Source organism: Epinephelus fuscoguttatus, linkage group LG23 (assembly GCF_011397635.1).
Source record: "Epinephelus fuscoguttatus linkage group LG23, E.fuscoguttatus.final_Chr_v1".
NCBI classification, from domain to species: domain Eukaryota; kingdom Metazoa; phylum Chordata; class Actinopteri; order Perciformes; family Serranidae; genus Epinephelus; species Epinephelus fuscoguttatus.
This window is the reverse complement of record NC_064774.1, coordinates 19266272-19278720: the sequence shown is the minus strand read 5'-3', so window position 1 is coordinate 19278720 and position 12449 is coordinate 19266272. Positions and strand designations below refer to the sequence as shown.

Sequence of the window (12449 nt, the reverse complement as noted above, 5' to 3'; positions counted from 1 at the left end):
GGACATGTCCTGGGTTAAAAGTAAAACAAACACTAGAACTCAGTAAGGAAGACCGCCGTGTGTATCTGACTGCTCAAAGCCGAATTGTTCAAGAATTTCACTGCTTTCCTTCTTTAGTATTTCTGGTTCTCAGGTCATCGTCTGTTCCTGGAAGACTGAAGGAGATATATTTAGATGCTGCTCAGTACGCGCTACTATTTCTCCGTCAACACGCCAGCAGCTGGATCATAATATTGGTCCTCCGGGGCACTGAGCTAAGTGAACTTAAAAAGCTGTGTTTATTTAACACAGGATGTCCTTTGTGTAAACCCCAGTGAAACACATGTAACAACACAGAAGCTTAGTAACTTCTATTTAACCTCTGCCTACAAATAATGTCTGAAAAAGGAGAATGAAGGTCAAAGCAGCGCAGAGAAACACAAATACTGGAGGTGGAGTGACTTGGAAAGAACAATGAGATGGTGTAACAGCCTCTGAAACAGACTCACATCAATATAAGCCAAATTCACACAGCAATTAGCCAGGTGAGAATGTAAGCAGTATTTAAAACTTCTCTATCCAACTCTTTTTTTGGCACAAATTTTGATTCCTGTCACTTGAGAGTACAGCTGAGGTCAACACCACCAACGTCTCAAAGTCTCTCCCAATCCCCATTTGCAGGACTCAACACATCAAGAAGACACATTGACACACAAAGCATCAAGATGGCAGGCTTTTATCTGACACAAGTATAAACAGTTTTCCTTTTGGATGACACATAGTGGGACCTAGTTTGTTTCAAACAAGCCCGTAACACCAGGCAGTCCAAATAAACATTTGGCACTTATTTTATCTCCATTAACCAACACTAAAGCTTTGCATCTATGCTGCTACACACTGATTTGAACAATTTAAGTCCTTCCAATGCCTGAGCCATGCACCTGTAATAGCACTTAGTCATAAAGGAATACCATACCCACAAAATCCATATGGTAAATGGACTGCACTTGTATAGCTCCTTTCTAGTCTTTCGACCAGTCAAACTCACCCATTTGCACACTGGTGGCCAAGGCTACTTACCTACCTCCTACTCAGTAACAGGAAGTTTCAGAAGTTCCCCCTTTTTGAATTCTTCGCTCACCATGGAGGCATGCAAGAAAAACTTTTATTTTTAAAGTATTTACTGAAATACGGATTGAGTAATTAATATACAAATGCTCATTTTGTGGGTAGAGTATTCCTTACCTAAATTTTGTTTTTTGTTCCAGAGCACCACATGTGCAGAACCACACTGCCAAACGAAACATGAGTGCCCTGACTGAAAAGAGAGTAGTCATGGGGAATCTTAAATCTTAAATTAAAACTCTACTTAAAACTATCAAACAACAGAGCTAAGAAATTGTTAAACTGTTATCACGTCAGGATGCTTCAACCAAAGTGCTTGTCAGATGGGTGAACAGTGTTTCAAACCTCCCTTCTGACACTGGCTTTTGGTGGCTGGGTCTGCAGTGATGTGCAGGGGTAAGAAAGCAAGCAGGGTTTGAATTTCTCCCATAAGCCTCTTTTTTTTATTCGTCACTTCTGTTATGTACAAAGAGTGCATCAACATGTATGCAGTCTCAGAAAAACAGTCTAAAAAAATGGTCTGTTATCCCACTGTTTAAACAACTGACCTTTCACTAAGCCCCACCCTTTTGTGATGGTCCGACAGGCTGTCAGAGTAACCATGGAGCCCACACTGTAACTAACTGCACTCCCTGTAGAAATATTAACATAATTTTGGAAAACTGAAACAGTGATTCCAGAGAGAAGCAGACAGAGGGGTCTACAGTCTGTGTTTGAAGGATATATCCAGGATGTCAAACTGACTCAGCAGCAACAACAGGTTAAAAAGACAAAGATAGTTAGAAGCTAAAGCCGAACTATAGGCTACAGATCACAGTGTAAAAGTCAACCACCACATCACTGCTGATCGCCACACAAGACAATGAATATAAAGGGAAACTTTGCTGATATTGAACCAGCTGTGTGTGCAGAGTGTTTGGCTTTGCTGATGACACAGAGCTGGTTGAATATCAGCAAAGTTTCCCTGCTTCCCTTCACTGGTTCCTGTACAGCAGTGTCCGTCTTTGTTTCATTGTTACAATCATTAAAAAGCAAAAGCAGCATGTGTATACATTCAGTAGGCTATATCTTCAGTAGCTAGCTAGCTAACCCTACACTTTTCAGGGTTTGACTTTGGTTTTGGAACAGGGACGAAACGTGTATCTTTTTCATGCCCGTGGATATTCTCATTTATCCAGGTCATAGTTATCTCAAGGCAACTGAATCGAACGCAACTGGACTTAGTTTTGTCTTAGAAGATGTTTCACCTCTTATCCAAGAGGCTTCATCAGTTCATGCTTGTCTGACTAGGCATATCTTTTTATACTGAGGTATATCTTTTTCCAACCTCTCCAGGTAATGAGTATCATTAATACACAACGTGCCCCAGGCACAACATTTAGCTCCAAATCCACAAAACCAGCCTGGAAATGAAGGAAATCTTAAACAACTGCATTAGAGTCAATGGTGCACAGCTGTGTTGTTGTCGGACCCTGGTCTGAGCCGGCCTGAAGGCCGGGGCAGGACTTAGTGTTGGGTCAGTTCCAGGCCTGCAAATGGATACGCCAAGAATTTGTTCACTGACATCCCAAATCATCATAAGTTTGGGACTTGATACTGCAGATAATCTTGTTTGTTTATTACAGTTATTCCCTTGTCATAAATACCACTGTTTATTACATAACTTGAAGGCAGCATTAATTTTGTTGGTCCAGTTGAACGTCAACAGGAGAAGGTAGAAATCTAACCAGACTATAAAGAAAATGCAGAAGTGCTTGTTGCATCTGCCTTCATCCATTTGTAACCCTCTCTCCTCATATTTGCTCTCCTCCATTATCCTCTGTGATTTTCTGCACCAGAGGAATGCTGGCATGGCTGAACCTGCAATCTGCATCAAATCGAGGAAAAGCCAAAAAACCTTGTGGCATTTCCGTTATTCACATCAGCAAATTACATGAAAACAGTTTGACTTATTATTATTTCTCACACAGTAACTCCACTGTTACTTCTTAATAATAATCCTGTTATATGTAATCTGCCACCTGCCGACCCCTGAAGGCCACACAGTCATGCCTTCAGTAGTAGGGGGAGCAGAGCCAGACGGAGCGCTGCCAGGTCCCAATGTTCTGTGTTTTGATTAGCAGGGTTAGCTTCAGCTAAGTCCCTGTGTGTAAGAGGCTGGAGGCAGGATTTAAAGACCTGCACAGACAGCCTGGGAATGTGTGTGTGTGTGTGTGTGTGTGTGTGTGTGTGTGTGTGTGTGTGTGTGTGTGTGTTTTGGCTCGTATCTTGCAGTGCTGTGATAATCACCTGAGAATAGAGAACATCTCTTTATGAGAGGTTGGGGTCACATTGGCAGATGAGGCTTACAGTGAGGGAGAGGAGGAAGACAAGGAGGAGGGAGGTAAAGAAAGCAGAGGAAAGAGATGAAATGTAAAGATGGAGGCAAACTAAAAACAGTTGAAGGGACTAGAGGCCTGTATACATGTCCTATTACCAACACTATGAGCTCATTTAATGGAGGCCAACACTTTATTTTGATGCATAAACGTTGGGACAGGGGCAACCAAAAGACTTGGAAAGCTTGGGAATGCTGGAATGAAGTTAACTGGTAACAGATTAAAGTATCAGAAGAAAAAGAAGAAGAGGATATACTTTATTAATCCCTGAAGGCAAATTCAAGTAGTTTCACTCTGTTGTCATATAAACACAGGCCCAAAATACACTCATGCACAAACAGGATCTCTACGTGCATTAAATGCAGAGATGTCAGAGCAGTGCAGGGTTCGGTGCCTTGCTCGGGGGCACCTTGGCAGTGCCCTGAAGGTGAACTGGAGACTCTCCAGCTACCAGTCCACATTCCATATTTGGTCTGGACGTGGACTTGAGCTGGCGACCCTCCGGTTCCCAAACCAAGTCCCTGTGGACTGAGCTACAGCTGCCCCAATGACTACACCCATGACTGAGTATGAAAGGGGCATCTGCAAAAAGCTCAGCTGATCCCAAACAAGGATGGTCATTTTGTGAAAAACTGTGGGCAAACACCAACAGTTTAAGAAAGTATCTCAATGAATTTAAGGATTTCACCATCTAAGACAATCCATACGATCAGGAGCAAGACTAAAACCAATACTGAATGCCGTTTGACTCCTCAGGCAGCACTGCATTAAAATCTGACATGATTGTATGAAGGATAGTACAACATGGGCTTGGGAAGACTTTGGAAAACCACTGTCGGTAAACACGGTTTGTCACTGCATCTACAAATGCAAGTTAAGACTCTGCCATGCAAAGTGAAAGCCATATATAGACAACATCCAGAACTTCTTGGCCTAAACTCATCTGAAATGGACTGACACAAAGTGCGCTGCGGTCTGATGAGTCCACATTTCAAATTGTTTTTAGAAATCATGGACGTTGCGTCGTCTGGGCTAAAGAGGAAAAGGACCACCCAGATTGTAAAGGCCCATTTATCCTCCCTTTACGTACAAAAATGCATACGTCTGTTTTAAAAGATGTTAGCATCACTGCCCACATACTTCCATGCATCCTTTGCGTTGGCATTGATCGATGACATTGTTATTTCTTCTTCGTGTCTCACTAGAGCTACCTCTATTCTCCACCTCTAGTCTCCATTTGGCCCATATCCGTAAGCTTTATGGAAACGTGCAGAAATACAGACGAAATGAATGCGGAGGATGGACAGAAGGCTCCGTCCGTATCTGGATCTGTATTTAACGTTGTGCATAAATGGGCCTTTACTAGTGCAAAGTTCTAAAGCCAACATCTGCAGTGGTATGTGATAGTATGGGGATGTGTTAGTGCCAATGGCATCATGGGTACCTTGCCTATCTGTGAAGGCACCATGAGTGCTAAAAGGTATATACAGGTTTTGGAGCAACATATGCTGCCATCCAGAGAATGTCTTTTTAAGGGACGTCCATGCTTTTTCCAGACAGACAATGAGACACTTTCTGCACTTGTTGCAGCAGTGTGGCCTTGTAGTAAAACAGCTCAGGCACTATACTGACCAAACACATTTTTTGAGTGGAGGGCACTGCTGCTTAAAGCAAACAGGGGTAAACTGAAGCTGACACAAGTTTCTGTTTAATTTAGCTCGGCTGTTTATGTATTCATGAAACCCAGTATTTGATTCACACTGTGATAAAAGTACGACACTCCCAGATCATTTTGTTCCCATTTAGATTAATGAAAGAGTTGGCACATTGTGGTTCAGTTTGGTCAGAGGCTGAGACTAATTTCTTTTTAACTTTATGGGTTGATGACAGCAACAAAAGGAAATTACAGCAATAAGTTATTGCTTCACTGCTGAATATAAATAAAGCATGAGGATGCCTTTGTGTTTATATACAGCAAAGAGCTGTTACAAATTTGGTAATAATGAGTCATCATACTTTTGTCAGCCCTCTATACACGAGAATATGTTCTATATATGAAGACCTAACCTGCAGCCAATGGTGGAAGTATTCAGATCTTTTACTTTAGTGAGAGTAGCACCACTACAGTGTAAAAATACTAAGTAAAAGTTGTGCATTCAAACTCTTACCCAAGTAGGAAAATATTAGCATTGAATATACTTCAAGTAACAAAGCACTCAGGATGTAAAATGACCCAGTTTAGAATATTAAGTATTACATTACTGGATTACAATTTTTTACATCCATCCATTTTCAACTGCTTATCCGAAGCCACATCAAGGGGGGCAGCAGGCTTGGCAAGTATTCCAGACGTCCCTCTCCCCAGCAACGCTTTCCAGCTCCTCCTGGGGGACCCCAAGGTGTTCCCAGGCTAGATGAGATACATAATCCCTCCAGCGTGTTCTGGGTCTGCCCCGGGGCCTCCTACCAGTGGGACGTGCCTAGAACACCTCCAGCAGGTGGTGCCCAGGAGGCATCCTGATCAGGTGCCCGAACCACCTCAACTGATCCCTTTTGACGTGAAGGAGCAGCGGCTCTACTCCGAGCTCCCTCTGGATGTCCAAGCTCCTTTCCCTATCTCTAAGGCTGAGCCCAGCCACCCCACAGAGGAAACTCATTTCGGCCGCTTGTATCCACAACCTCATTCTTTCTGTCATTACGCAGAACTCATGACCATAGGTGAGAGTTGGGACGTATATGTGGACCAGTAAATCGAAAGCTTAACTTGACTATAATTATTGATGCATTAATGTGTACATCACTTTAGTAGAACAACAAGGTAGCAGAAAATGGAAGTGCCTCAAAATTGTACTCAGGTGCAGTAGTTTAGTAAATATATTTAGCCACATGGCACCACTGCCTACAGCCCAAAGGCACGAGTATGAATACAGTTTCACCATCAGCAACACATGACACAGAGCTGTATAACTTATTGAAATCTAGATTGTGCAAGATGATGTTTCAGTTTTGCATGAAAGTCTTTCAAAACAAGTAAAAATAGAAATACAGTTTAAAGTGTCATTACAAAACTTGACCCCTGAAAGGAAAACATAGGCATATCTAGTTAAACATACCATATGTCAGCTCAATAAATTCCACGTTAAAGGTTATTTTGGGGGGGAGTTTTTCCTTATCTGCTGTGAGGGTCCAAGGACAGAAGGATGTCGTATGTTGTAAAGCCCTCTGGGATAATTTTTTTTCTCTTATATGTGAAGTATCAGTGGAACTTGTACTTTGGTTCCAAAACAAATTTGAGATTAATCAGATAACCACAAAACCAAGTGACACAGTGACCCTGAGGCCTTCAGGGACCCTTGTAGATAAGAATGTAGCTTTTGTTTCAACACTGCTGGGCACACATATAAAACGGGTGATGTGGGGGTATTACGCTATGCACCAATTTGTGCTTTTTCTCCAATAATCTATGGTTTAAAATGTCTTCAAAACAAAAGTCCTCTGCTACTTTCATGTTTTTACTGGGAGAACAAATGCATTTATTAAAAATTGAGAGGGTCCTCTGTTTTGTCCCCCATAACCTACACCTAAGCTTGTAGGTCTTGGCCTAAAAAGCATTTGCCTCCTTTGCTTAGTAAGTAATCCAACCATGCTGGAAAAACTAGAGCAAAACTGAGAATGTCCAGAGAGATTATAACTAATCAAAACTCACTGGATAATCAGACTCTAGTAATAAATGGGCTATTTCAAGATTGTTAAAATATGCATTAATGGGTTTAAAAAAAAGGAACTATGAAAATCCATTTTGATCAACGGAAATGTCATGAATGAAATATTACTTCAACGCTGGTTATTTCCAGTAATCAGAGTGCGTAAGAACACTTCACTGCGGAGGTTTGTTTTTGCACTTCAGGGTGACAAAACATGACTGTCGAGGGAATTTGTAATTAGTCATTCAATCAGTTTATGTTGTAACAACACAGGAAAGACGCAGGGACAATGAAACACAAAGCTTGACTCACTGAACGCTGCATGAGTCAGCCCGTAGGCCCTTATAAACACAGTATTTCAAGTATGTAAGAGCATTAGTGGTAAAAGCCACTGGACGTCAGTGGTGGTGATACGGTTCGAAAGACCAGAAAGGGGACATTGTGTTTGATGGTAATATTTACTGCAGCAAACACAAAGTCTGAGGGTGTTGGGTCATGCAGGGACTTCACGGAGAAACAGATTATCAAAGGAGACAAACTGTGGCCAGAGATGGTTTTATGTTCAACCACACATGACCGTGTTTGTGTGATGAACTTACCTCGCTCCCTCTTTTCCTTTGAAAAGGAGTCAAACTTCCTGCGTAGAGATTTTCTCCGTTTGCGTATTTCTGTGAGAGAAAAAACAAAAACAAAAAGTCATCGTGAATAAAATAAGTGGTGCTCAAGAATGTTGAACAATGAAGACTGTGGGCTGTTTGTCCTGTGGTGTCTGTCTTTCATTTATTTTGTTATGAGTGTGTGTGTATGAGAGTGTATTTCAGTGCCACTTATTGAGATGATGGACCGCTAAACAAACATTTATCTATACATAAACTAAACCACATTCTGTTTTTATTGGTCCTAAATCAACTTCTTTTTTTTTCAAATTCAAACACCACCCACATTATGACCTTCTCCCCTTTCGCTTTATCACTTATCTTTCTGTCCTGTGTGCTTGTACCTCTCCCTCAGCTCTTAGAACAGAGCGAACCATTTCAATAAAGCAGACCTTGTTGTTTGTTTGAATAGCCCCTTTTGCCTGAGGGCTGCACGGCCCCAGACGTGAAAGACAAGGGAAATGGTGTGAGTGTACGTGTGTTTTCTCTGTGTGAAAAAAATCTAAAGGGAGAAGTAATTACGTGGTAGTTAGTCGGGTCAAAACTATATTTAATGGCATGGTAATAAAGGGAAAATCCACCTTCTAAACATTTAAATATCTAATTGAAATCTCCCTTTTGCAGTCAAAAATTATGTCAAAATGATTTTTAAATACAGGGATAGCACTATTGCTTCACAGCAAGAGGGTTCTGGGCCCTTCTGTGTCGAGTCTGCATGTTTTCTACGTGTCAGCGTGGGTTTTCTCTGGGTACTCCGGCTTCCTCCCACAATCCAAAGACATGTACGTTAGGTTAATTTGTAACTCTCCATTGTCTGTAAGTGTGAATGTGAGCTTAACTGGTTGTCCGTCTGTAGTGTAGAAATGTAGAGAGAAAATTAAAGTCAAGTTGCAGTTACAGTTTACATCCATGTCTGTACAGACTCATATGTAGCCATGAGAATTGACAGTGCTTCAAATATCGATGTTGCTGCAAAGACGCTACATATTCTAAAACATGGACGTCTTCAACCCAGCAGCACAAAAGATCCTTTTAATCAGCACGATTTTAAGGTGAGCACCCAAGGTCACAGTGACCTTTAACTCTGACCACAAAGTTCTGCTTAGATCATCCTTAAGTTCAAGTGGACGTTTGTGCCAAAGCTGAGGAAATTTGTTAATGAAAATGGGATGAATGCACCCAGAGACAAAATATATATTATAATACCTCTGGCCACGGTTATAACCAGGGTGGAGACATGAAATATCAGAAAGGCCACTCACTTAATGTTCTTGGGCTTTCAATCACATCTTACAGTGTTCCTCTGTGGAGAGAGTTTACTTAGCTGTCACGGATATTCATTCTCATCAGGTGACTTAAGTATGGACAACCGAGTTATCACCATGACAACTAAGCAAAGGTCATCTGCTCAGGCAGACCATGAAATGTGGTTTCAAGCTCTGGAAAAGCTTCTCAGTTGACTTCACTTACATTCTTTTTTTGAAAACACTGTTATAAAGAAGAAAATAAAAAGTCTTTGGTGATTCTTCAGCAACAAAGTGAGGCAGTCGAGGGGACAAGTATGAATGGACCAACAATTTTACAATGCGGTTACAATTCTGTTAAATGGGTTGTGCTTTAACAGCCTGGTCTCACACCCAGGGCATCAAAACGTTACTTGGACAGTGGCCTTCTACATCAGATATGGACACACAATGCACCATTTAGCATCTGTATGAGACTCACTAGGCTTTTAACCAAATCCAGTGTAAACCCATACGTGGCATTATTAGTTGTTCAGAGCAGCGGACGAAGTATTATGAACACTTAAGCCCAACACATTCTCACTCTGACCTCATCACATATCGATGTTCGGTTACGGACTTGCCACGTCGACATATGACGAGCAAGGTACCCTGGGTGCATTGGCTGTTGACGTTCTGGGACACTGTGCCAACTTTAGCCTGTTACATGCATTGCGTGTTTTCAAAATAAACTTCAGTTTTCACAGGAAATGTACAGTGTGCATAGTCTCTTTCAAAATAAATGCACTACGTCGGTACAACTTCCTTCAACAACAAACACACTTGGTTGGGTTTAGAATAAAAATGAACAGCGCTTGGCTTTACATGCATACAGAAAGGAAACACCGGCCTCCTGGGTGAAAGTTGATGGTTGCTGGGCCCACCCCACTCAGACTTTTGCTCCCTTGACTGTTGGCCTACCATGTTTCTCCTTGACGGCACCGGGCGCTGTTACACAATATCAGCAACTGGCCGTGTATCATGCCGACATGCAAAGACGGCCTTTTTTGTTGGTGTCTGATGCCGGAAGTCACAGCTCAAGCACTGGTATTGGACGACTTTGGAGTGAGACTTGGTTGGAAGGTGTGCTTGGAGGCGGGTAGTACAGGACTTTAGTTGTTAGTCACGTGAGTTGACTAACGTGACTTCTATAAACCATGATCTTTTTGAAGCCAAGTAGTTTTGTTACCTAACCCTTACCACTGAGCCCCTGTGCAAAGATACAAGGCAAAAGGCTGTGCCGAGCATGTTGCAGTGTTTGCAGTCTGTGGCCTGTGGCCTGTGGCCTGTGGCTGTTAGTCAGTGTTACTGTCAGTCGATGATAAAATCTGATGACTCATTGCTCGATGAAGTTCTAAATCAGATTACTTGACTGGTGGCATGCAAAGTGTCGACAAAGAATTTCCCTGCTAGAGATTCTACTTACTGTCAGAAAACCATCATTGCTGACATTTTTACATTCATAATCCTTTTCATTTGGTGTTTTTTTTTAATTCCTGTGGACTACCAGCCAAACATTGGCAGTAGTTGCTGCAACAGTTGGGTTTAACAGAAGAAAGCATCAGCTATAAATCCATGCCTACACGTTGTGGCTATGGTTGTGTATATGAGAGGGCATATGTTGCAGCAGCAGTTCTCTGTATGTCTGTTTTTATGGTCTGTTTTACAAGTTCTACATCCTCCTCCTCTGACCGGGTTTATGTGGAACAAGCCATTGTTTGGGTTACTAAAGCTGGTGTTTAGAAACTACTAATTCAACATCAGGTCTTTTCCCTATTAAGGAACGATCGGAGTTCCCTGTATCGCAGATAGTGTTGTCCAGAATATTTGGGACACTAAAGATGGAAATTCTTTGCTAATTTCCCCCTTAATCAAAGAGACAAACCAGCAAATTAAAACAGCAGGGGAAAGAAAGAGTATTTCTGTCCACAACAATGTGTGTGTCTGTGTGTGTGTGTGTGTGTGTGTGTGTGTGTGTGGGGATAAAAGGGTCAAATTCCCATGACTGCAGGAAATTAAAGTTTATTTCCAAAGTGCTCAGCCCCTCCCATCACACACACGCCACCTCCAGCTACAGCTAATCCCTCAGTGTGTGTGTGTGTGTGTGTGTGCACATGTATGCACTCACAGCGTATGATTACATAATGCGCATTCACAGAGAGTGAAGATGACAGAGCAAGACAAACGAGGAGGGAAAACACACCAGGCTTCCAAGTATACTGTCATAGAGTCAGATATTTTCCTGCAGCTTGTGTTATGATTTGCTGTTGGCTGAAAGCACTGCATCACTTCAATCGAGTACAAGGTCACAAATTGACTGATTTCCTACTTCTCTTTAAGCACAGATACAGTAAGAATAGCGTTGCAACCTATGAGGATGAATGAATTGAGTAAGGTTGTATCGGTGGTAAAGGACTGACTGTTAGGACTTAAAGAAAGTCACACTAATAAAAAATGTAACTGTCCATCACGGTTCAACAGCGTAAAAGCAGCCAGAGGTGACAACTAAGTACATTTACACAAGAGGAGAAAGAAAGAAGAGGATATACTTTATTAATCCCAGAGGGGAAATTCTTTTTAACTTTGTTGTCATATACACACAGGTCAGAAATACACACATGCACAAACACGACCTAAATGGAGAGATGTCAGAGCAATGGGCAGGTGCCCTGAGCAGCTGGGGATTCAGTGCGTTGCTATGGCTACCAGCTACCAGTCCATGCTCCATGTATGGTTCGGACGAGGACTTGAATCAGCAACCCTCTGGTTCCCAAAAAGTCCCTGTGGACTGAGCTACTGCCACCCCGTACTTGTACTTAAGTACAAATTTGAGGTACTCTTAGGCCCCGTTTATACGACAACGATTTCTACTGAAAACAGTAAACTTTAGTTGCATTTTGGCCGATCATTTACACGACAGCGGCGTTTTGGGTGCCTGAAAACGCAACGTTTTGGAAACAGGTTCCAGAGTGCAATTTTTTCGAAATGGCACTGTCTCCGTTATCATATCAACTTGCAATATGCAGTTCCTCTGAAAACGGAGACATGCACATGCACATTACGGTTCCAGTCACTAGGCATGCGCGAGAAAGTTGACCATCACAACAACAATGGCGGACTCCCGAGCTCTGTTTGTACTGCTCACCCTGTTGAATTTATCATTGCTTCCCCATCATAGTGTAGATTTACTGTAGCAACTCGTCGTCCGTCCAGACAAACGTTCGTGCAGTTGCCATTTTGTTTGTTTATGCATCACTGCTCTGTAGAAGGAAGCGTAAGCGTCACACCACCAACTACTGGCCTGGCACGTATACTGCAGAGTTT

General features: G+C 42.1%; 1 protein-coding gene across 3 annotated transcripts in view; it reads right to left on the bottom strand.

Moving 5' to 3' along the window:
• The window catches only part of arhgap36 (Rho GTPase activating protein 36), a 111053-nt gene that overhangs the window by 25224 nt on the left and 73380 nt on the right, over positions 1–12449 (bottom strand). For all 3 annotated transcript variants that reach the window (XM_049569299.1, XM_049569301.1, XM_049569302.1), the window contains exon 3: positions 7786–7854. In XM_049569299.1, coding sequence (XP_049425256.1) covers positions 7786–7854 — 69 coding nt within the window. The remainder of the gene's footprint in view (positions 1–7785; positions 7855–12449) is intronic.